The sequence below is a fragment of the Aspergillus pseudotamarii genome (assembly GCF_009193445.1).
Source record: "Aspergillus pseudotamarii strain CBS 117625 unplaced genomic scaffold BDV38scaffold_69, whole genome shotgun sequence".
In the NCBI taxonomy this organism is placed as follows: Eukaryota; Fungi; Ascomycota; class Eurotiomycetes; order Eurotiales; family Aspergillaceae; genus Aspergillus; species Aspergillus pseudotamarii.
In genome coordinates, this window is record NW_022475083.1 from 24,620 (window position 1) to 49,199 (window position 24,580).

General features: G+C 47.5%; 10 protein-coding genes and 1 non-coding gene across 11 annotated transcripts; 7 read left to right on the plus strand and 4 right to left on the minus strand.

Moving 5' to 3' along the window:
* The first annotated feature begins 290 nt into the window (after positions 1-290).
* On the plus strand, positions 291-1,238 carry BDV38DRAFT_296150 (HAD-like domain-containing protein). Its single transcript, XM_032062868.1, has one exon. The coding sequence runs from the start codon at positions 350-352 to the stop codon at positions 1,061-1,063; it is 714 nt and encodes a 237-aa protein (XP_031909293.1). The 5' UTR covers positions 291-349; the 3' UTR covers positions 1,064-1,238.
* A 202-nt stretch (positions 1,239-1,440) lies between these two features.
* Positions 1,441-1,512, plus strand: BDV38DRAFT_t203. The gene has a single exon. It is a non-coding gene; the product is annotated as a tRNA-Trp (tRNA).
* A 1,549-nt stretch (positions 1,513-3,061) lies between these two features.
* On the plus strand, positions 3,062-5,394 carry BDV38DRAFT_187678 (tubulin beta chain). Its single transcript, XM_032052204.1, has 8 exons — positions 3,062-3,351; positions 3,453-3,476; positions 3,539-3,564; positions 3,646-3,687; positions 3,738-3,792; positions 3,846-4,301; positions 4,351-4,685; positions 4,735-5,394. The coding sequence occupies exons 1-8, from the start codon at positions 3,340-3,342 to the stop codon at positions 5,129-5,131; spliced, it is 1,347 nt and encodes a 448-aa protein (XP_031909294.1). The 5' UTR covers positions 3,062-3,339; the 3' UTR covers positions 5,132-5,394.
* BDV38DRAFT_187785 (uncharacterized protein) lies at positions 5,302-7,189 on the minus strand. Its single transcript, XM_032052205.1, has 5 exons — positions 6,971-7,189; positions 6,834-6,881; positions 6,626-6,664; positions 6,353-6,553; positions 5,302-6,297 (listed from the first exon to the last, which is right to left on the minus strand). Exons 1-5 carry the CDS (start codon positions 7,091-7,093, stop codon positions 5,473-5,475), a joined length of 1,236 nt encoding a protein of 411 aa, XP_031909295.1. The 5' UTR covers positions 7,094-7,189; the 3' UTR covers positions 5,302-5,472.
* A 78-nt stretch (positions 7,190-7,267) lies between these two features.
* BDV38DRAFT_258702 (uncharacterized protein) lies at positions 7,268-7,874 on the minus strand. Its single transcript, XM_032055756.1, has one exon. The coding sequence runs from the start codon at positions 7,488-7,490 to the stop codon at positions 7,287-7,289; it is 204 nt and encodes a 67-aa protein (XP_031909296.1). The 5' UTR covers positions 7,491-7,874; the 3' UTR covers positions 7,268-7,286.
* Positions 7,875-8,350: 476 nt separating this feature from the next.
* On the minus strand, positions 8,351-9,830 carry BDV38DRAFT_187841 (DUF846 domain-containing protein). Its single transcript, XM_032052207.1, has 3 exons — positions 9,540-9,830; positions 9,122-9,408; positions 8,351-9,062 (listed from the first exon to the last, which is right to left on the minus strand). Exons 1-3 carry the CDS (start codon positions 9,686-9,688, stop codon positions 8,914-8,916), a joined length of 585 nt encoding a protein of 194 aa, XP_031909297.1. The 5' UTR covers positions 9,689-9,830; the 3' UTR covers positions 8,351-8,913.
* BDV38DRAFT_187845 (HpcH/HpaI aldolase/citrate lyase family protein) lies at positions 9,829-11,503 on the plus strand. Its single transcript, XM_032052208.1, has 2 exons — positions 9,829-10,642; positions 10,707-11,503. The coding sequence occupies exons 1-2, from the start codon at positions 10,280-10,282 to the stop codon at positions 11,415-11,417; spliced, it is 1,074 nt and encodes a 357-aa protein (XP_031909298.1). The 5' UTR covers positions 9,829-10,279; the 3' UTR covers positions 11,418-11,503.
* A 190-nt stretch (positions 11,504-11,693) lies between these two features.
* On the minus strand, positions 11,694-14,387 carry BDV38DRAFT_187837 (CCCH zinc finger and SMR domain protein). Its single transcript, XM_032052206.1, has 3 exons — positions 13,295-14,387; positions 12,495-13,220; positions 11,694-12,441 (listed from the first exon to the last, which is right to left on the minus strand). The coding sequence occupies exons 1-3, from the start codon at positions 14,224-14,226 to the stop codon at positions 11,877-11,879; spliced, it is 2,223 nt and encodes a 740-aa protein (XP_031909299.1). The 5' UTR covers positions 14,227-14,387; the 3' UTR covers positions 11,694-11,876.
* Positions 14,388-15,639: 1,252 nt separating this feature from the next.
* Positions 15,640-17,704, plus strand: BDV38DRAFT_258717 (TVP38/TMEM64 family protein). Its single transcript, XM_032055757.1, has 4 exons — positions 15,640-15,763; positions 15,907-16,552; positions 16,607-17,026; positions 17,083-17,704. The coding sequence occupies exons 2-4, from the start codon at positions 16,089-16,091 to the stop codon at positions 17,438-17,440; spliced, it is 1,242 nt and encodes a 413-aa protein (XP_031909300.1). The 5' UTR covers positions 15,640-15,763; positions 15,907-16,088; the 3' UTR covers positions 17,441-17,704.
* Positions 17,705-18,340: 636 nt separating this feature from the next.
* On the plus strand, positions 18,341-18,996 carry BDV38DRAFT_258720 (uncharacterized protein). Its single transcript, XM_032055758.1, has one exon. The coding sequence runs from the start codon at positions 18,526-18,528 to the stop codon at positions 18,874-18,876; it is 351 nt and encodes a 116-aa protein (XP_031909301.1). The 5' UTR covers positions 18,341-18,525; the 3' UTR covers positions 18,877-18,996.
* Positions 18,997-20,928: 1,932 nt separating this feature from the next.
* aof2 (putative lysine-specific histone demethylase Aof2) lies at positions 20,929-24,574 on the plus strand (the record flags this gene model as incomplete). Its single annotated transcript, XM_032062869.1, has 1 exon — positions 20,929-24,574. Exon 1 carries the CDS (start codon positions 21,158-21,160, stop codon positions 24,572-24,574), a length of 3,417 nt encoding a protein of 1,138 aa, XP_031909302.1. The 5' UTR covers positions 20,929-21,157.
* Between the last annotated feature and the right edge of the window lie 6 nt (positions 24,575-24,580).

The following is a 24,580-nucleotide window of genomic DNA, read 5'->3' on the forward strand; positions in this document are numbered from 1 at the left end:
CTACATAGAAAGGGGGCTTGTGTAGTCGGCTTTTATCTGAAACATCGACCCTGACAGCTTTCCGAGTTCTTCTCCTTGTCCGGACGGGGAGTCTGCTTCCAGTAACCCATGATACAAGTCATCTTCGAATAATGAGACAACGGCTAGCTGTTTGATACACACCAACACCCGAGCCGGGAGTTGAGGCAATATTTCCCTGCAGTGAATTCCGGCCGGGTAACCGCACCCGGGCCAAAGACTATACACATGTCATATAAACCCTCACCACGAAAGGGACAACATGAAGTCATCCAACTACTAATATCGTTCTATCATTCTTCCAAAATCAAAAACCCCAAGACAAACCGCCATGTCCAAACTCACCAACTACCGTCTCCTCTCCTTCGACGTCTATGGTACCCTAATCGACTGGGAAACTGGCGTCTGGAACGCAATCCAACCAACCCTAACCGCAAACAACGCGCAAATAACACGAGAAAGCTACCTCAGGCTCTACCAGAAGCTCGAGAAAGCCCAACAAACCAAAACCCCAGGCATGCCCTACTCACAACTTCTCTCCACAATCCACCCGCAACTTGCCTCCCGCCTGGGCCTTAACCCGCCCACCACAGAAGAAAGCAACCAATTCGGCGAATCAGTCGGCCAGTGGCCTGCATTCCCGGATACCGTGGAGGCGCTGAAGCGTCTGTCGAAACACTACAAGCTGGTCGTGCTTTCAAATGTGGACCGGGAGTCGTTCCAGAAGACCAACGCTGGCAGCTTGCAGGGGTTTCCATTTGATTTGATTATTACGGCGCAAGATGTGGGATCGTATAAGCCTGAACTGGCTAATTTTGAACATATGCTGAAGGCTGTTAAGGATCAGTTTGGGGTCGAGGCGGAACAGGTGCTGCAGACGGCGCAGAGCCAATTCCATGATCATCATCCTGCGAAGAAGATGGGGCTTAAGTCTTCTTGGATTGAAAGGCCAGGAGCTTTGATGGGGAACTTGAAGGATACAGTTTATGATTGGAAGTTTGATACACTTGGAGGTATGGCTGATGCTGTTGAGAGGGGGCTGTAGACTGGTTTCTTGACCTTTGATTTCCACCAGGGTAAGCTTCTTAATGATAAGATGCCGATCCACATGGTCATTCCTTCTCAAGACGAGTGTAGCGAACAGAGTAAAATATAGTCCATACTTTGCTATATATTTCCATAATACGATATAGTACAACCGCAACGGACGCTATCTGAAAGGCCACTGGAAAGCTGAGTAGTGTACCTAAATTGGATTGAAAATACTTTCGGATACCCTATACCAGAAATATTAAGTCTATGGGATAGAGCTCGAGCGAGAAACTAGTCAGAAACCTATGTTCAAAAAACATACATGAGATTGGTGCACATTACCTGTTTTTGATTGATAAAATTTACTATGTCAGAAAATTTCAACCAGTTGGGGCGCTGGCGCAACGGTAGCGCGTTCGACTCCAGATCGAAAGGTTATCCGTTCAAATCGGGTGTGCCTCAATTCTTTTTTTCCTTTCTCAGCTTAATGAGCTGAGGTCTGGCCTAGTCTAAAGAAGACCCTAATTAACTGGATGGAAGATTGGTCTCAAAACACCTGCTCTTAGTCTGGGAACTTTTCAGTCTTTGACACTTAACCAGAGCCATTATTGTCGCATGCATGCAGTTGGTCTTTCTATCTCTGTTGTCTGGCCAGCCAGCAGACCTACGTGACAACAGTTTCGGGTATAATTGCCAATATTTTTGGGTTGATGCTGCGAGTGTGTCTTTACTCTCGTTCACGCAACGCTTATGGCGCATTTTCCATGTGAAGATGCATTGAGGTCACAGTGGATCAGCTCTTCCATCCGATGTAGGAACTATTTCCGCTGAAATCATAGCGATCACCACGTATAGTCGTACAGCGTGGGATTAATCCCTTCAGTCCGAAGACCATAACACTGGATGCAAAGAACCATCCACTATAGCGGCACGTTTCATTGTTTCATCGGTGGAGATACTGGCCGGGGCTGGGAGAGTGAATGTCTCGGCAGATGGCAAATGCTTAAATTGGTACTGTTTGTTTAACGTTACTGAACGATAGGTCGTCTGCATACCGTCCTAGGTGACACATAAGATTGTCATCGCCATTGAGAATGAAACCAAGATCATTAATTGTAGGTATGTATGCATGGCACTCATGATGAAGCATGGCTAATGTAGCATGTGCCCATGTATCTCCCAGAGGATCTGGCAAAGCAGCGTCGGCCATGGGTTCATCTGTGATGATACTTTAGCATTTGTATTGAGATCATTGCTCGAAGCATCCCTTCCAAGCTCGAGCACGCTCTTGGTTTCTGTATTCACCTGCTGTTTGCTCCTATAACTAAGCAGTAGTAGGTCAATGATGCCACTCCTTTGATTTAACCTTATGAAAATTAGCCTGCGAAGTGATCCAAATTGTAAGAAAGCATGCCAGTCTCCAATTTCAGAGAGGTCTTATTTCTAAGCGACGATTGCTGGCAGTCCTAGGGGTGGTGAGCTTTAAGCCACGATGGGTTAGCGTTAGTAGGTATTGATTGTCGACTAGGGTTCCGGTCCTCCAGGTATTTTATTGTCTGACCCGCAAGGTGCCTAACTTGCCACATCCCGGGTCCGTATCCGACTCCGGTCGAACTCTTCCAAAAGGACGATCTCAAATAAGAAGAAAGGGGGGTTGGAATGGAGCGGTGAGCAACATACGTATACATTCGTTGTTGTTGCTTTGTACATTATCCGGAGTGAATTGGAAAAAAAGGCTATATATAAATTATATTTTCTTTCGGGTACCCGCGGATCAACCTCGAATTGATTTTACTCTTTATTGTTTGCTCCTGTCATCGTTAGGTCCAATTTCAAACAGAATTGAACGGTTGAGTTGCCAATGTTATTGAAAATTAAAGAGCTAAAAAAAAGGCGAAAAAAAAGGAAAGATAACACGGACAAAAAGCAAAGTTGGGACTAGTGTACTTTGGGCCAAAGGCTGGATGAATCGAAAGAATCCATAGGCCCAGACAAATTCGCTCAAAAAGGTGTCAAAATGCCGTTAGCACCAAATGCACTGCTTACTTACGACTTTACATAAAAACTGCAACACAATCCTAAATGTCGCCTGACGGACACCTGACTGACGGATCACGGTTTCCCTAACCTTTTTGTTTTTCTTCTCCCAAATAAATCCTCCCGCTTCTTCGTTGCCCAACATCACCTCTACCCCCGTCTCTCGTATCTCAATCCCATCTTCTCCTTTACAATCCCTTTTCCTTACCCTCTAATACCTTCTTGTATTACGATACTTTATCCTTCTCCACAATGCGTGAAATCGTAAGTTTGTTTGGGGCAGTCACGGAGCTCTTCTTTTCCCCACTCTTCCCCCGCCACTCCATCTTCAACGTGAATAACATGACAATGCTAACTCCCTCAAGGTGCACCTCCAAACTGGCCAGTGTGTAAGTAAACCACTTACGACATACCATGCAAAATAACTGAGTCATTGTGCTCTTTCTTTTAGGGTAACCAAGTTGGTACGGCCTTCTGGTAAGTCCATTGTTGATCCATCCTTTTCACATGCTTAACAAGCAGGGTGTTCTTGATGGAACGCATATTGACGTTGTTTAGGCAAATAATCTCCGGCGAACATGGCCTCGACGCGTCTGGAGTGTGAGTAATATGGGCCATGACGTGACGGACTTCTCCTAATTGATTCTCAGGTACACTGGTTCGAACGACCAAGAACTGGAGCGGATGAATGTCTATTTCAATGAGGTTGCTAAGCTTCTCTAAATCGTATGTACTGCTGCCGCTCACCAATCTACTAGGTCGGCAACCAGAAATATGTTCCCCGCGCGGTCCTCGTGGACTTGGAACCCGGCACGATGGACGCCGTCCGTGCTGGTCCGTTTGGACAGCTTTTCCGACCGGACAACTTCGTATTCGGCCAGTCAAGCGCGGGAAATAACTGGGCAAAGGGTCACTATACCGAAGGTGCTGAGTTGGTTGATTCTGTTGTGGATGTGGTTCGTCGTGAAGCCGAAAGCTGTGACTGTCTGCAAGGATTCCAGATCACGCACTCCCTTGGAGGTGGTACTGGTTCCGGTATGGGAACTCTTTTGATCTCGAAGATCCGTGAGGAATTCCCGGATCGCATGATGGCTACATTTTCTGTGGCGCCTTCGCCGAAGGTCTCGGATACGGTGGTGGAGCCGTACAACGCCACATTATCTGTTCATCAGTTGGTGGAGCATTCCGATGAGACGTTTTGCATCGATAACGAGGTGCGAGATCATTACTTCTATAAGTGACGATGTGTTCTAATCAGCGTAGGCCCTCTACGACATCTGCCACCGCACCCTAAAACTGTCTTCTCCTTCCTATGGTGACCTCAACCACCTGGTCTCGGCAGTCATGTCTGGTGTTACCGTCAGTCTTCGATTCCCTGGTCAACTCAATTCAGACCTGCGAAAACTGGCTGTGAACATGGTGCCCTTCCCCCGGCTTCATTTCTTCATGGTGGGCTTTGCACCACTGACCAGCCGAGGAGCCCATTCATTCCGCGCAGTCTCCGTACCTGAATTAACCCAACAGATGTTCGACCCCAGAAACATGATGGCTGCAGCTAATTTCCACAACGGCCGCTTTTTGACTTGCTCCGCGATCTTGTAGGTCTCCCCCCACAGGTGATGATTGCAAAGACTAACTGGGATTCAGCCGTGGAAAAGTCTCGACGAAGGAGGTCGAAGATCAAATGCGTGGCATCCAGACTAAGAACAGCGGCTACTTCGTTGAATGGATCCCGAACAATATCCAAACCACGGTTTGCTCCGTGCCTCCTAGGGGCCTGAAGATGGCTTCAACTTTCATTGGTAATTCGACATCCATCCAGGAGTTGTTCCAGCGTATCGGCAACCAGTTCACTAGCATGTTCCGTCGCAAGGCATTCTTGCACTGGTACACCAGCGAGGGTATGGACGAGATGGAGTTTACGGAAGCGGAAAGCAACATGAATGACTTGGTGTCGGAATACCAGCAATATCAGGAAGCCTCTATCGATGATGAGGAGGAAATTGGAGAGTATGGTGAGGAGGAGGAGCTCGAGGAGCACTAGTTATCTCGTCACTAATTGCGGCACGCGTGGGCACTGCAAGATCCTCCTTCCATCTTATTACATACTTTGGTAATGATAGTGCAAAAGTTATTGCCATCCTGAACCTTTTACCTTCTATCCGGTCTTGCTATGCTCTGGAACTTCTAAGAGCTTTGTTATGATGGAATTGTTTGTGTTATATATGTATCTATGGTATGTCATTTGCAATGTGGTAAGTCAGGGTTGCCATTCGCACACACATCCTTCGCTATGAAGCGATCAAACAGAGCACTCAAACAATACAGTGACCACACAGTACACCTGAACTAAAATAGGTTAACAACAGCTGCTTCAGCTTCCTGTCAACCAGATATCGCTGTGGTAGACGTCGACGAGCCAGGAGGGGGCTGTTTCTCTTCTGAGCCAGAGAGAAGTTGCCTACTCACGCGCTTAAAAAGGCTGAGCTTCTCTTCCAGAGTCGTATTTCGCTCTTGCAGTCGGCGACATTCTTTGCAACCCTGAGATTGAGTTGACTTGATTTGTTGTTCTAATTTAGCTGTCTCGCCCCTGGCTTTCGATAGCTCTGCCTTGGCCTTCGATAACTCTGCCTCCAAGGATTTTTGGCCCTTTTTACGTGTGTCGATCTCAGACCTGAATTCCTGAAGCTCTCGTGTTTGCTTTTCATTACGTAGCTGAGCTGACGGATAAGAAAGAGCATCAGAGATCATGCCGAGAAGACTCCACGTAATGAGCTCACTCCCTTGCCTCTCAGGGAATTTTGGCAACAATTCATACGATTTTCTATGATCAGCAATAGATTTCACAAGGCTGGAAAATAGGTCGTGTGTGGTGCCCGAATCCAGGCTTTCTATTTGCGAAGTGGCCCTTCCCGGCTGCGAAGCTTTAGAAGGGGGATCGCTAGGATTGGCTTTGGGCGGGCTGATACTTTGCATCGCTGTAGTGGTCGACACAGGATTTCTATCGCGAACAGAGCCTAGAATCCTCTCAGGGCCCCTAGTTGGTCTAGCCCGGCTAGGGGACTCCGAAGCTGCCTTATCTGATGCACCTGTCTGTAAGCTCGTGGTATTCCTGGGATTTTGAGATATTGGCCGTATCGCGACGTTTTGGGCTCTAATCTTTGCCAAGGAGTTCGCCGAACTTCTCGTTCGACCATGCACAGGGCTCAACTGCATGTTTGTTAGCAATTTCTATTTGAGCTTGACTAGACGAAGGGTGACATACCGAGCTATCATGAGCAATATCTTCGCCCTCCGAAAATTGCGAACCTTCGCCGTCTTCCTCAGGCACATAGCTCGGATCTCTCTCGGCTGTCTTAGCTTGTTTATTGGCTCGTTCATTGACAGAGCGCTCGTCAGTAATTGGTCGTTTGTTTGGCCTGTTGGTCTTGGGTGGCAGCATCGTCTCATTGCTAGTATGATTGGTCTGGCATGCGACAATCGGACGGGTAAGCAAATGTTGTTTCTGGTTCTGGCGGCCGAGGGATGGAATGCACACCATTGTGTTGTCCCTTGGATGTCGTTTCAATTTCATATCCTTGTACATACACACATCCCTCCGGTCAGTAAACCTCTTCTACCCAAACAACCCAACACAAACATCCAACAAGAGAGGGACACAAAGGGGTCAACTGGGGTATATCTGAATGAAGTAATACGAAGAAAGGGAGAGGAAGGAAAAAAAAAAAAAAAGAAAGAAAGCACACCGAATAAGCCTTCGTCAGAGCCATATAGGACCGTCGCGGAAAGTATATCTAGCAATGAAGTGATCTATATCAGCAACCTCCCACACATACACAATACCAGAGTATATGAACAACCAAGGAAGCATACAAGAACTCACCTTCTGAAACTGATCCCAAGCCAGATGCTTATTACGATCACGCAGCCGCACCAGCTGAAGTCGCTCTTCTTCCGTCCAGCGACCACCGCGACTCAATCGTTTCCTCTTGGTTTTGGTCTGCATCTAGAAAGAAAAAGAAAGGATCAATCGGAATTCAAGGCTGAGGCAGTGAGGTGGAAAGCTGAGTTTTATATACTGGGAGGCTTGTGATCTGTGCTTTGAGAGGAAATTTTTATCCTTTCCTTTTGGTTCTTGTAGGTATCATAATGTTGTGTTAAAGCTTCTTCTCCCCGAGTATTTTTTTTTTTTTTTTTTTTCATAAATTCACTTTTGTAATTCGTATAAATGCTTTGTATTTTTTTATTTTATTTTTCAAATGTACAAGGCTGCAAACCAAAAACAGACCTAAGAGAACAGACCCATGCCTTGTAATGGAAAGAAAGAAAGATAAAAAACAAAAAACAAAGAAAAAGGGACACAATGGTTGCCTAGAGCCTTGTGTGTACACAATGCACACCATCGCAGCCTCGTACGAGTCATGACCCTGTCCAAAAGTACGGAAATAGGATTCAACTAAGGGTGAGAGGTGAGAAAGGCCCGCAGCGAATAGAAGCCTGTTGTGCTTGGATGTCAGGGGAGAACTGATACATGGATGATGGGGACTAGGATTTAGCTTGGTCGGGGAACCATGGATAGATATGGTGTTTTTTGTCTGTTTTGGGGGTTGTGCAGGTGAGCTTTTATGGAGGGAGGGGGTTGCGGTGAGATTGGGATTATCTCTTTCTTTAGGTACCTTTTCCCCTTTTCTCTTTTTATTTGTTAGTTGGGGTGGGTTGTGAAATTGGTAGTTGAAGTTGGATTTGGATTTAGATTTAAGGTAGACTTAGGGCCTGAGAGAATGGACCGTATCCCGAGATATATGTATGTAGTCTGTATACGCAGTTATATTGATGTCATGTCTTATTTTGCTATTAGATATTCGTCCAACTTTCATGCAGCACTCACACTGAGACTATCTGTAATAAATCCCTTTTTTTTTTCGTTGGCGGCGTTGAGAGCCATGTCAAATGGACCTGGATAGAGAGAACCCCAGCCTCGTGTGTTTGTTCAACATCCTTGTCAGTAGGCTGAGCACTCACTAGTTAGTGAATAAATACCAAAGACGCTAATGTATGTACTGCGGCACAGTCACTCCCTATTCCATTCCCCTGAAATCAGAATCCCGAGAGTCACGCGTTATCTTCTCAGGCTAGTGCCTTTGTTGTTATTTTTTGTAAATGGATGGGTGGGTTGCATTGGCCTTTTTGCTGTGAGTTGTTGGTTCCAGGGAGTTTTGTTGTTGGGATGAATTGGTCACTTAGAGATGAGACTTTGGGTTCTGCCTAGATAAGCATTTGTTTTTTATTCCTTGTATACTGTCTATTTTACTGTAAGGATCTGTTTTCAAGCCCGAGAGGCAATTTCAGATTGCGAATAGCAGGGGGTAGTAGAGGTTGTGATGTAGGTAGATGCTCCTTTCCTGGGAAGAGGGCCTTATAGTGATGAGTCTAATAGCAAGACTCCTTCAAGCTAAATAGGTTATCGAGTTTAGTACCCTTTTCTTGTGCACAAGTCATGTCAGCTTTGGCATAGCTCCTGCTAATAATTGTGGTCGCGACTCGCGCGGCGTTTGAGACGAGTCAACCCCTTGTGAGAAATGTGAACCAATGATTTGACACCAAGCTCAAGACTTGAAAAAAATCCCTCAAGATGACTAAAGATGATATAAAGATGGCGAGGAATAACCAAGTGAAACACCGAACATGTTGCATTCATTTTCATAATGAGAGAGGCTCCTGAATTTTAGGAGCATACATAACGCGCACGTGATTTGTAAAATACATCCAGATGTATAAAAGGAGGAAAGACGGCCATACAATGCACAAAGTTCAAGACTTGCTTGCTTACTTGAAGAGTCTGCCCAGCAAACCCCCCGCAATGTTGTTCACAATTCCTCCAGAAAGTGCCCTGTTGGCAAAGGTGGACGCTTGGCTGAAGCGATCGCACCGTGAGAAAGCAAGGGTATTGGTGATTGTCAAGACGAGGGCAATAGCTATACCATACCAATTAGTATCGGAAACCGAGCGTGACAGAAGACAAGACAATACTCACCAACCAAGCTCAGCCAAATAACACTGCTCAGTCTAATGATGGCCAAAATCGCCAGTCCAACCCAGAGCGCAGGCGTCACATACAAGCTAAGCCAGAAGAATCTCTTATCTGTAGCTGCGATCCTACGAGTTGTTGGGTCCGAGGATTCGAACACCCAATGCGAGTCACCACTCGCAGTGTTCACTTCGTTCCACCAGCGGAGACCAACCAAGCGACGTCCGGCAATGTTTTTGAGGTAATAGAAGTCCGCTGCGAGGAGAAGCAAGGTGATGATGAAGACCAAAATACTGTAGATTCAGATTAGATGGGATCGGCCATATATTCAGGGGCGGAAATCTCCGAGATAGCCCACGAGAGGTGAGGGGTAGGTATTATATTGCAGGAGTGAGCTATGCAAGAACAAAACAAAGGCACATACAAATTCTTAATAAACAGCACCCCGAATAGGTACATCAGTAGGGCACTGGTGCGGAAGCCCAGGAAACAAAGCAACGTAATCGGGTGCGCACTCAGGCGCCAGTTGAGATCCCCCTGCTGGGGTTCAGGATTAAGGGGTTGTTGCTCCATGTCGACGGAGGGAAAAGCCTTAGTATCTATTTAAGAGGGCGAGCAAGAAAGCTAACGACAAAGACAGGAGAGCAATTACGCTCACTTCACTCTTCTTCTCAGGAAGAATAGTCGACAGGGCGGAATGAATGCGATGATGTTGCGTGTCTCCATGACAGGGCGGTGAGTCATGGCAGAATACGGGCGGTGGAGCTTTTGATACGCGGTTATTTACGTACTGCTTGCTTTTGATGGACTGATAAGATGATCTCTCAGGTATGAACATACCTACAGACATACAAATAAGTTATCCTGTAGAGGAAGCTCACATGCGGCATGAAATGCCAAATTCGCTTCAATTGAGCGAGACGCATCATGGCCTCCCTTTAAAATAAGCTTATGGATGTCTCCACTGATCTCACAATGTTGAAATCTAGATTCCGGAGAAGCCTTTATGCCCTCGTGCCGAGGGAGGAAAAGAATTACTTCTCAACTGCCGTCAGTCTTCTCGCTCTCCTCACTCCGCTGAAACACTGCCGGAACTAAAGAGAAGCAAGAGACACACAGAGACGCCTTGAATCGCTCACCACCCAGCGACAATGGCATCCAGAAATGCGCTCCGTCGCGCACTGCTCTACAGTACGTCTCTCCCAGCTCTTCCCCGCATTTCACCTCGCCCCTACGACCCATGATGATTGCAAGCGCATCGCAAGGCTTCCACCCAGACAGCCATCGCTGACCCTAATATATCCAGTCCCGGGCTCATCGCAGCGCTTCATCGACAAATCACGCACATTAACAGCCGACTGCGTAGCCTACGATCTGGAAGACAGCGTGACTCCGCACAAGAAAGCGGAAGCTCGTTCCCTGGTGCGGAGAGCTCTCGACCAGCCCGTACCCTCAGGCATCCGCGAACGAGCAGTCCGCATCAACTCCGTAGACAGCGGTCTAGCCCTAGCAGACTTAACAGAAGTAGTAAGTTCATATCTAGATCTTGCTTATTTTCTCCCCCATCCCACCAGCTCACAAAATAAAACAGCTCCAATCCCCCAATCTAAGCACAATCGTCATCCCGAAAGTAAACTCAGCTTCCGACCTAACATTCGTCAACGACGTCATCACCCACACTCTTTCCCAACAGCCTCAGTCTCAAGATGTTTCCTCTCGACCCCCTATTTCTCTCCTGGCTCTTGTTGAGTCGGCCAAATCCCTGACCAACCTGACCCAGATCTGCGCCTCCACGCCACTCCTTCAGGGCCTGATTTTCGCCGCTGAGGATTTCGCCCTCGACCTCAGTCTTACGCGGACCCCCGATTTGACTGAATTTCTTTTCGCCCGGTCTATGATTGCCACTGCTGCGAGGGCGGCCAATTTGCCTTCTACTATTGATCTTGTCTGTACGACTTATAAATCAACTAAGGGCGATGGGTCCCCCCCTGCTGTTTTAGAAGAAGAATGTCGTGGTGGCAGGCAGTTGGGATTCAATGGGAAGCAGTGTATCCATCCTTCTCAGGTGCCGACTGTACAGCAGATCTTTGGCCCGGATTCGGATGAGGTTCAGTGGGCTGTGCGGGTGACTATTGCAGATGACAAGGCCGCGGCTGCGGGGCGGGGCGCTTGGACGTTGGATGGAAAGATGATTGATGTCCCAGTTGCTGAAAAGGCGAGAGCAATCGTGAAGAAGGCAGAGGCCTGCGGTTTCAATGTCGAAGAATTGCGCGCGAAGTGGCGCGACCAGGAGCCTGAGTAAATATTACTCTTCGTTCTAACTTCATACAATGATCTTTTTCTGCAAGCCTCACCTACAGCCAGGAAAAGAAACACCAATGGATACGTATATTGAAATAATATTTTATTATTAGCCAGCCTCCGTGTTGAAGGAGTAAAAGGAGAAGGACAAACAGATGGCCGGAAGAAAGTAGATGCTATGCACGGGAAAAGATGATAAGAGATTTATCTATTTCATTCCCTGAGTTCCTGCATATATTCATATACTTGCTGGGACTGATGTCCATGGGAAATTTGCGTTCAGACTGCGGGAAAGCCACCGCCACTTGCAACTCTGCATTTATTAGACGATTGGCGGTGGAAGGTGGTGGGCACACCATTGATATCGTGACAAATTATAAAGGCGATTTGTAGTGCGCAACACACGTACTGTTCCTTTCACTTTGAATTCATATATGGGAAGACCTTCCTCAAGTGTGTTTTAGTGGTTCACCTCCAAATCCTCCCGCTTCAACAGTTGGATCTTGCCCATCGTCAGCACGGGTGTATTCCCTCCTGCACCCGCTTTTGCGTCAGCACTGTCTTCTAGACTCTTAGCTAGAGATCTATCGTAACTCGTGGGATCGATGCCCAAGATCCCACCCACATACCCCCCCCTTTCTCCAGGTACGCTAAATTCACGGAATAGGTATTTCCACTCGTTCAGCCATGCCTTGACTGCCTTTCCTATCTTGTCTTTCCCATTCTTAGAATGGTGGCCTGTACCTGTGATGGCATAGACAACACGCCGGCCTTCATTAGCATGCTTGAGGAGGATCTTCTCCAGGTATTCAATTGCTTCCTCGGGGTGTAGGCCATGCAGATCTACATAGAGCTCTTCCAAGGTATCATCAAGACCGGCATTGACTATGTGCTTATTTCGTTCTTCGTATAGTTGCCGCGCGGCTTCTCGATGGCACTTACGCATAGCTTCGTTCTCCGCCTGACCCCGCAGAGATAAAGCTTTTGCCGCCCTAGCATCATTACGATTCCAGGCTTGGGCCGCACTTATAAAGACAGTCAGCTTACTCGGGACGGAGGTACATCTCGAGACTCTTACCTTTGGAGAAACTTGTTTCTTACTGTGCCATGGCGGATGGCTTCCGTACGGTACTTGATATATTGCTGGTTGGCTCGCGAGCCTGTCTCAAGCCAGGGGATGTTTTGCGGTGGTGGGATAGACTGTGCAGCGGCACTGTTCTCGCGGCCTTTGGCCCCTTCTTTGTTTCTGGATGTGGTCTTGCCCTTCCCAACTGCGGGAGACGGAGACATGCGTACAACATCTGCTAGTGAAGTAGGCACACTATCTTTATTTGAATTGGGTTCACGATTATGCGCGCCGCGTTTACCATGATGTTTCTTATTTTTGGCGCTGACAGCAGCAAGGGTAGGGAATGCATCTGGGTCATCCACAGACGGAGCGGCCGGGTTTAATTCACGATTTTGATGCCTGCTACCAGGTCGGGAATGAGGGCGAGACCCATGTGTTGAACTTCCATTTCGTTTGCCCGTGACAAGCTGCATTGATTGCGGAACGCCTTTGCCTCCCATTAGACCCGACAAATGAGATGGGTATTTGCCAATGTATTGGCCCGCCCATTGATCACCCACTCCTAGCGAAGATTGCAAAGGAGGGAATGCTTCAGAGGCGCTATCTACGTGGAACTGAGGACCAGGTGAGCCTTGATGACTGCCGTCCGTCACGCTGAGATTGGCGACGAGCGCTGAAGGGTCGTGCGAAAAAGGACAACCGTCGCCAGCCAAACAATTGCCCATAACCCAGTATCTATAAAAGGAGGGTAACATCGTCAGTACCACTGTCTGTTGGAACACGTCTACATAGGCCATCATCAGACTCACTTGCAAAGATGATTGGTTAGGTCGTGACTAAACCGGCAGTCGGCGCGGAGACATTGGCCAGTAGACAACCAATACTTGCAGACCACCGGACTACGAATTTGGCCTGGGGAACCTCCAGGTTTTGCTTGCTCCATTGCCATAGATTTTCCGACAATCACGCGAGTGTCATCAGAGTGATGGACGAATCCATCCACATCATGGCCTTGAGACAAAGATGCAATTGTCGCGCCTAAGTCGTAACTGTTTGCTTCAAGGGCAGCTTCTATCTCATCGTTTGTCCTTTTATCTCCGAGCACTGTGCGCAAAATATCATGGGGGCTCATATCCGGGACAAATTCAGGAGCCGTAGCACTAAGGCTTCCAATAGCACTCAATGTTCCCACAGAAGAGGTAGTACTGTTGGCATCATCGGCTACCAGCCAGTCTACATTGCTGTCGCTACCAAAATCACCATAGAAGTCGGACACTTGGGTGTGGTCGGAGAATTCGTATGCGTTTAAATTCGGGGAGTGAGGGATCGGCTGGGCAAGAGCGAGCCTGGGTGAAGGGCGCGGGGAAGTAAATGGTGATACAGTAGAGGACAGCGCCGGTCGTGAGAAACCGCCTCGTGAGTTAGGAAGCCAGGAGGTGCTCCCCGGGCTCGTACCTAGATTTGAATGGGGTGATAACGGCGTCGACGAACGACCCATCTGCCAGGGGGCGGGGGATGAGCGGCGAATGACTGTATGTCGGGGCGGAGGAGGGGAGGAATCTGGAAGGGTGCGATTTCGATGCCTCCATAGGACGTCAAGCACAGCGTTTTCTAAGGATGACCCTGACAAGGAGGTCTTCTCTCGCAGGAAATCCTCGGCCTTCTCGGCCTGTTCTTCCTCGTCGAAGTTTTGACCTTGAAGGGATTGGAGGCATTCCTCAACAAGCTCTTCTGAAATCATATTGAGTGGAGGCGATCATACAACTGAGGGGTGTTGATAATGGGGGAGATATACGCGGTGTAAAAGGGGCGGAGGGAAATGAGGGGTAAGACAGCAAGTTGATAGAAAACAAGAATCAGACCGTGCAACACCACCACAAACTGAGGGGGGGGAGTTTAACATTCAGATATCATTGTTCCCTTGTCCAGAGAGGTAATCTTTTGTATGATCATGGATGGAACAAGATGTTATATAAGAGATGTTAGCAGGATGCGACAGGAAACGTGTTGTAAACCACAGGTAATCGCATCACATCTGCGCAGCGAACGATCAATGAGGCGAGATTAAGGGGTCATCCAAGAAATAAAGAAGAAGAGGAATAAAGGCAACTTAATGGGAGAAATGAAGCAGAAATATTCGAAGAAAAAGCAAGCAAAAAAAAGAGAAGGAGAAGGAGAAGAAGAAGGAAATTGTCGGGTGTAGAGTAAGTAGTTTAACTTAGTTGGGAAGAAAGGTACGGTTACGGGTGTCAAGGTGGGAATGAAATGGGGGGTGGGGGGAGAAGGAAACTTATGTTTGTTCGAGAGCTTTACCTTTTGTCCATAGATCATTTGTTCTCCAACCTGAGGCACCACCAATTCTCCCTCCCTCTCGTTCACCCCCCCCGATTTACTGAAGCACTAAACCCAAATGGAAACAGTTGTCAATATGGATCCATTCGATTGATCTTGACTACTAGGCGTTACAGAGAAAGAGAGGTGTTTCTGTTTTATAAAATAAAAATTTAAATACGCCGTACTTGTTCTATACTTCTTTTTTATTTTTCTCTGCTTTAGTATGTTTATTTGCTCGACCTGATGATTCTTCCATAGAGTTCGATATATTAAGGTACAATATAGCCTTTTACCTTTTTTTGACTCCCCTTTCCCGTCCCAAAAAAGGTCGCTGGGTATGAATGTGGGGGAAATTGACATGCTGCTGCCTTTCCATGAAATCTAGACTGATGGCAAAACCAGAGGGTCTTGGCACGGGCGATAGCCCAACAGGATCACTGGTCGATCTGCCGATACATACATATACTCCTTATCTGGTACGGCCACTGATCATCACGAACCTTGGGTGCAGGCTGCATACAGGCATGTACCAGAAAGCATAGTAGCTATTTTTACCTTTTGCCTACAATAATGAAGAGAAACAGAGTTTTATTGGTATAGAAATGTATAGTCAAAATTCTGAATAACAGTGTAGTAGTTTTAAAGAACGAAGCTTCAGAAGGCAAGTCATAGTAACCTGATACTGAGTACATTAATACCGTACCGGGGGTACTCATGAGGTAATGGGGTGACTTCATACCGTACAGTCAGCAGCTATGTGCAGTACTGTGCCAGTTCCATTAATTAACCACCAAACTAATAGCACTGCCTCCGTTTCACTCTCAGGCAGACAAACTATCGCCGTCTTTATAGGGGCTCTATGCCACGTTTCAACTGTCATCGCATGCTTTTATCTATCTGCTGCCGCAACTGAAGATCCATCATGGCTGTTTAGCTTTTACCTGGTAAATCTTTCTTCCTTTTATCCACCGATTCAGGAACGCCTTCCAGCCAAACTTGTTGCAAAACATCGATCCCTTTCCAACATCCCATGTATCAGCTCACGTTGGGGGCATAGATACGCCCTCGCTAATTAATCAACGGCCAGAAACGAGGCGATCTATCGGGGACTACTTTCCAAATCCAAAACGCAACAATAAGATACACGTTCGTGTTACGCTCCGCTTCCACTTAACCGTCGTCGAACTCCATTGGCCTGCGAACCCTTGTTCTTGGACTGTCTCTCCGGCTTTCGAATAACCATAACACCCCCTCTTATACTCCTCAAAGATGCCTGCCGACTATACATCTACCGCTCGGGCTTTGTCCCTCCCCACCTCGCCTTCAGAATCGCTTTCACCCGCAGACAATGATTCGTATCCGCCATGGAGTCATTTGGCATCTGGCAGGAGCAATTCCGCCCACTCCTCCGAGCGTCCTACCCTCTGGAAGCAGGTCTCCCATCGGTTGAATGAAACCTCGCAGCGCATGATGGCAATATGGCGAAGATTGAGCTTTTGGCAGAAAGTAGGTGCAGCAGCAGCAGCTTTGCTTGCCAATCTCCTTGGAATTGGATTCCTGGTTTTCACAGGCAAAGTCTTCATATGGCTTGGCCCTGTAGCAGAGAAATGGGAGCAATCAGCGGGGGCATACACTGTCCTCTGGTTATGTGTATTCTTTGTCTCCTTTCCACCCTTGGTGGGGTGGTCTACCTTTGGTACCATATCTGGCTACATCTTTGGCGTATGGAAAGGGTAAGATTTATGTCTTGATCCTGATCTTGACCGGCTCACTGACGCCCTTGATAGATGGTTCCTGTACGCTTCTGCGACTGTGCTGGGATCTACGTGCTCCTTCATTGTTTCTCGGACTATCCTGTCTAAATTCGTCAACCGAATGATGGAGCGTGATAAAAGATTCGCAGCTCTTGCTTTGACTTTGAAGTACGATGGACTGAAATTACTGTGTATGATTCGCCTCTGTCCTTTACCGTACTCAGTATGCAACGGTGCTGTTTCAACTTTCCCGACCGTTCAGCCATTGATGTATGGGCTTGCCACGGCTATCGTCACCCCTAAGCTTCTTGTCCCGGCCTTTGTAGGCAGCCGGATCCGCTTACTTTCCGAGAAAGGCGAGGAGATGAGCGCAGGTTCTAAAGCCGTGAATATCGGCAGCATCATCGTAACCGTTGCGATCGGGATTTTCACCGGTTGGTACATATATAAAAGGTGAGCGTCTCCGACCAATTTGCTTTGCGAAATTCGGAAGCTGACATAATTTCCAGAACCATGGCACGAGCTAAAGAGTTAGAGGCTCAGGAAAGGGCCGATATACGTCGATCTCTGCAGGCTGATCATGCTGACCGCCGCCCTCACCATGCCTTCTCTGAGGACCCGGATGTTAACACTGCCGCCACAACTCTTGCTCGTGACGAGGAGGAGCGTCTCGGATTCCATGATTTCGATGACGATAATGTCGATCTGGCCATTGATGATGAGAGCGGTGGGGAGAACTCGCCCAGACTTCAGACCCGGGGCCCCTACCGGGATGAGTTCACAGATAATGATTCTGACGACGTCTTCAAGAATGGAGACGACGAGGGGGAGACGTATGGCCTACATACACACGTGCAGAAGAGCTGAAGCTCGGAGCCGCATTTGTGTTCTATACATGGCTTGCGATAGAGGTAACTGCCACGGTTCATGTCCTATAAGATTTCTATCAGTGGTGTGGATCGTTTGCGATATTGAAAGTTTTCGGGGAGTTTGGCGTTCTCGGTTGTCCAGTCCCATACCCCAATCTCCCGTCGGTAATCCTATCGATCTGAAAAGAGTTCTGTTCGTGTAGGAGTCAGTAGGAGAAGCGAGATCACTTAGATAAGGTAAACAACTATAAATATATTCACCTATACACACCGGGCTTTCTAGACTTCTCGTAGGTTACCTATTTCGGACACGGCCGCTTTTGTGAGCGTGCTCAAGATTTGTACTGAGCAGCTTACCTGCTCTTTATTCGGTACGGTAGTTCGGTAATTGTGTAATAAGTAGCCCTCAAATTTGACTAGTAAGTCTGTACTAACATCTAAGTAAGATGATCCAAGTAAAGTACTGACTGAGACTAGTTTACCTCGAGTAGTATGGATATCAAGGGTGGTAGTGGCAGAAAATAACAATGAAGCCCGGCGAAGCTATGAGATATGTTAGCTAGGTTATATTATGCACTCCAGTACTACGGATTCAAGTGTAATATCACCAGAGGCAATCGCTTGGCAGTTCTAGGGTTTCAGTTTCCATTACGGAGTATAAACTACTAACTTATAGTAGCTTCCCCGTCTCCAATCAATCAAACACTAGTCGGTGGGCAACAAGTCGTCCTGAAGACTAATAATTGGTTTCATTCACTCACAACTTGATTCTATATCTGCTTAGCGGGTACCGGAACATACACTTGAAGTGTGATGTAACCCTCATCGCCTAAGTTGCCTCATGTTGAATGTCTGAAAGATTCTTTCTCGTGTTTTCGATCAGCTGATAGATACTTATTAACCTCCTGACACATCCTCCATGGTTACTTAACATCTATTCCCTGGACTTCGAGCGACCATCGGTAGGTAGGCTCTTCTCTCCCACGAGATAGTTACGCCTACTTACTTTCAAAACTAGAGCATAAGACTCTGCGCCCACGCTTGCTAATACCAAAACACACTGACATATACACACTCATCAACATGGCATCTGTTGGTCCCGCTCGCTGTGCAAACATGACAGGCTTACCGGAGCTCCTCTACCCCAACACCTGCGGTCTACCAATCTATCAACGCTGGAATGCCGCACAAGACCCCTACACGACCTTAGAAGAATGCTGCCAAGCAATAAATGGTACTACAGGCTACTTTGGCGAGGAGAGTTGTGCCGCATATTGCAATGCTACGGAGAGTACCCAAGGGCAATTATCTAATTGCCTTTGGTCCTCGCGAGAGATTGGTCAATTTGGATGCTCTGGTACTGCGGCGATAAAGGCGAATCTGTGGAATACTATAGTGATAATGGGCTTGGTTTGCCTAGTTTTCACATATTGAGGTTTACAAGAATTGCTTAATTTGAAAATTTATAAGTATTGAAGTGTTGTCTGCTTGTTTGTGAGATACTGTCGGGGCCTTAGATTTTGTATACTTCACAAGCTTCCAGCACAGTCGTATGTATATTTTAACAAGATCTCAACCACAAAGACTGACTAATTAATACCGTCACCTAAGACGATGTTCTCAAATAAACTCGCTACTGGAATTTATGCTAATCATTGTGTTTACACCGATATTGCGAGGTAGAAGCTGTACTTGTTAGCCTTCCATTAGTCGAGTAGCCTTTCTCCAGCCAAGTGATATATAAAGCCTTATAACACGAGGGATGTAAACTTGCGAAGTGTAGATGCTTGTGGAATGTCAAGCCACGCTGCTGTATAATATATATAGCTCACCAGAATATGCATCTCCAGCCCGATACTATCCTGCCCCGGTTTATCACGGTTTTCGAAATAGTAGATGAATCGAATCTTAATAAGCCCTGAGTGTCTCACTCCAAATATCCTATTACAACTGGTACCAAGAAAATGCAGTCATCCGCGTTGCATCATACATGCGAGTGTGTCCGTACAGTTGAAAGAAGCATTCGAACACTAGCCATCTTAGGAAACAACAACCTAAGACAGCTCAATTGAAATATAACGTGACGGACCAGCGAATAGAACTCTTTTGATCCTCTTAAAATGCACATTCTCTACGCTCTAAATTCGGTGTTACATCGGTGTTGTACTGCATACCGTGTTGCAGCAAGTACTGGCTAACATAACATTTGGTGATCATTCAACTGAGTAGTATCCAGATAGTAATGTTCTGCTGGTACTGAGCGTATACTCTTGGCGAGCCCCTGCCCCGAGAAGGTGGCGACAGAATTCTCTCGACTTGATGTTCTTCGGCAACTTCATCTCTAGTATAAAGTCATGTAGAAACCGCGACATAGCATCCGTCATCAATGCTCCGAAAGTCAGAGACTTTGGCGTAACCTCTCCCGCCGCCGGGGTCCACAGCAACTACATCTTCTAGACCCAGTGACCATGAATCTAGAGGAACGAAGGCTATACTTTGAAGGTGCCCGTACTTTTCCCGTCCCAACAGGGATGGCTTGAGAACTTTCAACACCGTCCGCTGGAGATGCGCGCTGTAGGTGGCTAGTTTGCATAACGACGCGCTGAAACAATAAATTTAGTAACGAGTAAGCGCTCTAGCCAAAGTCCGAGGAAAGCCATCACCCCTGGCCTCCGAGCTGGCTTTATGTGGACGAAGCAAATTAATTAGACCAAGTATATATAAGAAGGCCCGAAAGGGCTAGACAGAGCTATGATTGTGAAACGTCACCATGTCGCCGATTTAGAAATCTCTGGAAGTAAAGGGTCATTTGCATAGCAGATGACTAGTATTGGCCTTGTTGGCTTCCTTTAACACTGATATGGGATCCGGAGTCGCTTCATTTCGGGGAACACGTGTGCTTTTTGCCGCTATTGGACTGCTGCAAGTCAGAACATCAAGCATGCATGCCGGTAAAAAATCCATGCTGATTTCACCGATGATTATGAAGGGTTATCCCCAATTACTGTCTTGTCAGTTACAGCGTCATCAGATATGCCTGACAGTTCCGATAACAAGGGACTGAGTGAGAGAAGAATGGGAACCAGAGAGGAAGTGCAGCCTGCAGAATGTGGCTTACTTGTGGTTCGGACTGAAAAATACGCATGGGCCCTTCCGCAATACCAAATCACTGTCGATAGCCTCAGAGTTCAGGTTTCACATCACCCTGCGATTTACCAAATTCCTGGCCCACACTCTCTCGCTTTTATTGGCGTTTAACCCCAATTGACAGTTGATCTGCTACAGTTCACTGTGATTCTCTAGGGCTGCATCGGTTGTAGAAGGAGAGTGATGGGTTCGGGTAATCAGTATTTTTCTTGCCCCCAATAACCCCTCGAACTACATTTCAGGTAAGTCAATGGACTCCTGCTCCATGTGATTCGAGGCCTTTCTCATGCCCTATAACCGTATTTTTGGAAGTTTATGAACAACCATAGAACATTTTCTGACATTCTCTCAAGGAAATCGTACATCCCTATATCAAGCTTCTCTCCTTCCTGCCACCAACGGTTCCCGATGAGTGGACCCACAATGGATAGAAACGCTGAGATCTGAGATTCCTGTACTCTCAAATGATGGAAGTGTTATGTCTATTGACAGGCTCAGTATTGTATAGTTACCTCCTACTGGGCTGGGAAAAAGTCGATCTCATTGCTACAAGACATACCGCGACAAAATGGCACCCCTTGCCAGCAATATGGGAGCCGCAGCTTCGATGAAAGCGCATGGTCTGAATGGCCAACCCTATGAGGTCACCACTCATTTAGACCAATATATCCCAACAAACATTAGCTTCAATGGCAGCGGCCATGCTGCCCTACTACCGTCCAACCAAATTTTGCCAAAGAGCAGTCTGCAATTGAACGCTAGCGTGATGAAGGCCCGTGCCTCCCATTTGGATAACGATTTGAATCAAGCCAGTATCACAAATCTGTATTCTGTCCCAAACAGAAACTCAAACCCAGGTCTTCTGGTAGGCAAAGCAGCTTTAGAGGGGGTTGACTCTAGGTCCCAAAGCATAGACTATCAGTCTCAGGGTGCCCATGCAGCTACGGCTCATGGTAGATCGAGCGATTCGATCATAACTTCTTCATTTATGTCTCAACCGAGTCAAAATAAACCAGCCCCACCGATAACAATCAACAATTTTTCTTCATCTTCTCTAGTCGCAGACACTAAAAACGCAGGTAGCGAGAATGGGCTTCCGAAATATCGCCCAAGATCCTCCATACCTTCAAGACTTCCAGCTGCAGTTTACGCTCAGCAATGCGTCTCGGCAGCTTATGCGTCCAGACTCAATCCGTACGCACTGCATATAAAGGAGCAGGAAGCGTTGCAGGATTATCTGTGCCATCTGCACGTCACGGTGTATTTGAACATACGGAACGGTATACTTCGACTTTGGACTCGAAATCCCATGGTAAGCGTTTCCAAGGAGGAAGCTCTTGGATGTGCAAAGGATTACCGTTGGATGAACCTCGCCTCTTTCGCGTATGAATGGCTGGTACGAAATGGGTACATCAACTTCGGCTGTGTCGAAATTCCTATGCCTTTGGTAACTCCAAAGAAAGGCCGGCGAAAGGAAGGTCCCGTGGTTGTCGTGATTGGGGCTGGAATGTCAGGCTTAGGTTGCGCACGGCACTTGGAGAATCTATTTCGTCATTATCGCGACGCTTCCACAAATCCTCGGGTCGTTTTGTTAGAAGGAAGACGCAGAATTGGAGGTCGTATATACTCACATCCTTTACAAAGTCTTCAGACGTCTAAGTTAGGCCCCGGACTAGTCCCTAAGGCCGAGATGGGTGCGCATATAATTGTTGGTTTCGACCGTGGTAATCCGTTAGACCCAATTATTCGGAGCCAGTTGGCTCTTCCATATCACTTGTTACGCGACATCTCGACAATCTATGACATAGATGGTTCACCGGTGGATGAGATCCAGGACGCGATGGATGAAAGGCTCTATGACGATGTCCTGGACCGTTCAGGGTTCTATCGATATAAATCAATCGTCGTCCCTACCGCGGAAGGCGACCGTGAATTGATTGACTCAGGTCGTGATTTGTCAACAAGCGATGGTGTGACAGTAGGACAATACGAAGAAGCAAGGGCTTCCGGTACTATCGGCCTACTGCTTCCCACAAAGCGTGTCCGCCGAGGCGTAGGTCATAAAACCGCAGACATCAAGGCTCCTGGAGCTCCGGGTGCGGATCTTGCGCGCCCGGAGGAGCAGCCAGCTGCATTTACGTGTCAAGTGAACGGTTGGAGATTGAACGACGGTGTTCCAGCTAATGCTACTTTAAATCTAGACCCTGTCGCTAAAGTTTCGTCAACTCAAACCTTAGGTGCTGTGCTGGATGAGGGCATCCGGCAATACCAGCGGATGCTCCCGCTATCCTCGAAAGACATGCGGTTGATTAACTGGCACTTTGCCAATTTGGAATATGCAAACGCGACCAACGTCAGTAGACTTAGTCTTTCCGGGTGGGATCAAGATATAGGAAATGAGTTCGAAGGCGAGCATTCGCAGGTCGTAGGTGGGTATCAACAAGTCCCATATGGGCTATTCTCATTACCTACAAAACTCGACGTTCGAACAAACAAAATAGTGTCCAAGATATCATACGACCCATCTGGAAAGGGAAAACAACAGACAGTTATCCACTGTGAAGACGGCGAATCATTTGTGGCAGACAAAGTAGTCTTCACCGGTTCCTTGGGCGTTCTCAAGCATCAATCCATCCAGTTTGAGCCTCCTCTCCCCGAATGGAAACGTGGAGCCATTGATCGACTCGGGTTTGGAGTATTGAACAAGGTGATTTTGGTATTTGACCAACCGTTTTGGGACACTGAACGAGATATGTTCGGGCTTCTGCGTGAACCCCCCAATCGAAACAGCACCCTTCAAGAGGATTATGCTGCTAACCGGGGTCGATTCTACCTTTTCTGGAATTGCTTGAAGACTACCGGACTCCCTGTCCTAATTGCTCTTATGGCCGGAGATGCCGCTCTTCAGGCGGAATGTACACCTGATGATCACATTATTGCTGAGGTGACCAGCCAACTCCGCAATGTATTCAAACATACGGTGGTTCCCGATCCACTAGAGACGATAATCACCAGATGGAAGTCCGATAAATTTACTAGGGGCAGCTACTCCTATGTGGCGGCACATGCACTCCCAGGAGATTACGACCTAATGGCTAAGCCGATTGGCAATTTGCACTTTGCAGGGGAGGCGACGTGTGGCACTCACCCTGCCACTGTCCACGGGGCGTACCTCTCTGGGCTCCGCGCCGGCGCTGAGGTGATCGAATCTATACTAGGACCCGTAGCCCTACCGAACCCCCTCGTACCAGAGAAAGGAAAAACAGAACTTAGCACCCCTACAGCAGCAGGACAAAAGCGAAAAGAGCCGCCCATGACTATGGCCCCATTCACTAGCAAGCCTCTCACCAACCCAGCAGAATCAACCTCACCCACATCAGCCCGTCAACAAGCCTACGAAAAAGCAATGTGGACGTCGATTCAATCGGAAATAGGCCCTCCCATGCCCCGACCAGCAAGAACAGGCCTAAACCCTTTCCTTCTCTATCAAAAAGACTACTGGGGCATATGCCGCGCCCAATGCGATGAAGCTCGCCGGGCAGCCACGAACGACCCCAATGCTAAAGCTGCTCGCGACGAAATCCGTCATGAGCTCGGTCTCATGTGGCGGCGAGCCAGCGAGGAGGAAAAGCGGCCGTACATCGAGCAGACAGAGGTCAATCGACAGACAAATGCAGAAATGTGGAATCGATGGAAACAACAGATCGCCGAGTGGGAGCAGAAGGCGGGTGAACTGAAGACGAAGTGGTATGTAGCTCATCCATTTGGAAGCTGGGGAGTACATTCTGGGGATACTGCTGTACCGACAAATCATTTGTCAACTGGTGATGGTGGTACTACTTCGTCTATCTCTTCGTTGGGACAGCATACAAACAACTCGAGCGATCAGACCTATGGAGTAACTATAGCTACGTCTGTTCATCTCCCCACGAATGGGACACAATTGAACGGCTCGTTGCAAAACTCTGACTTGTCGAGTCATTGAGATCTA

Coding starts and splice junctions, on each gene's coding strand:
- BDV38DRAFT_296150 (XM_032062868.1), top strand. CDS start 350: ATGTCCAAACTCACCAACTACCGTCTCCTCTCCTTCGACGTCTATGGT.
- BDV38DRAFT_187678 (XM_032052204.1), top strand. Junction 3,688..3,737: donor GGCCTCGACGCGTCTGGAGT/GTGAGTAATATG, acceptor ATTGATTCTCAG/GTACACTGGTTCGAACGACC. Junction 4,686..4,734: donor TTGACTTGCTCCGCGATCTT/GTAGGTCTCCCC, acceptor ACTGGGATTCAG/CCGTGGAAAAGTCTCGACGA.
- BDV38DRAFT_187785 (XM_032052205.1), bottom strand. CDS start 7,093: ATGCAGACCAAAACCAAGAGGAAACGATTGAGTCGCGGTGGTCGCTGG. Junction 6,554..6,625: donor ATCCAAGGGACAACACAATG/GTGTGCATTCCA, acceptor GTCGCATGCCAG/ACCAATCATACTAGCAATGA. Junction 6,298..6,352: donor ATATTGCTCATGATAGCTCG/GTATGTCACCCT, acceptor ACAAACATGCAG/TTGAGCCCTGTGCATGGTCG.
- BDV38DRAFT_258702 (XM_032055756.1), bottom strand. CDS start 7,490: ATGGTGTGCATTGTGTACACACAAGGCTCTAGGCAACCATTGTGTCCC.
- BDV38DRAFT_187841 (XM_032052207.1), bottom strand. CDS start 9,688: ATGGAGCAACAACCCCTTAATCCTGAACCCCAGCAGGGGGATCTCAAC. Junction 9,409..9,539: donor GTGCTGTTTATTAAGAATTT/GTATGTGCCTTT, acceptor CTGAATCTACAG/TATTTTGGTCTTCATCATCA. Junction 9,063..9,121: donor TATTTGGCTGAGCTTGGTTG/GTGAGTATTGTC, acceptor GGTATGGTATAG/CTATTGCCCTCGTCTTGACA.
- BDV38DRAFT_187845 (XM_032052208.1), top strand. CDS start 10,280: ATGCGCTCCGTCGCGCACTGCTCTACAGTACGTCTCTCCCAGCTCTTC. Junction 10,643..10,706: donor TAGCAGACTTAACAGAAGTA/GTAAGTTCATAT, acceptor AAAATAAAACAG/CTCCAATCCCCCAATCTAAG.
- BDV38DRAFT_187837 (XM_032052206.1), bottom strand. CDS start 14,226: ATGATTTCAGAAGAGCTTGTTGAGGAATGCCTCCAATCCCTTCAAGGT. Junction 13,221..13,294: donor CTAACCAATCATCTTTGCAA/GTGAGTCTGATG, acceptor CTCCTTTTATAG/ATACTGGGTTATGGGCAATT. Junction 12,442..12,494: donor AGAAACAAGTTTCTCCAAAG/GTAAGAGTCTCG, acceptor TGTCTTTATAAG/TGCGGCCCAAGCCTGGAATC.
- BDV38DRAFT_258717 (XM_032055757.1), top strand. CDS start 16,089: ATGCCTGCCGACTATACATCTACCGCTCGGGCTTTGTCCCTCCCCACC. Junction 16,553..16,606: donor ATCTTTGGCGTATGGAAAGG/GTAAGATTTATG, acceptor CGCCCTTGATAG/ATGGTTCCTGTACGCTTCTG. Junction 17,027..17,082: donor GGTTGGTACATATATAAAAG/GTGAGCGTCTCC, acceptor CATAATTTCCAG/AACCATGGCACGAGCTAAAG.
- BDV38DRAFT_258720 (XM_032055758.1), top strand. CDS start 18,526: ATGGCATCTGTTGGTCCCGCTCGCTGTGCAAACATGACAGGCTTACCG.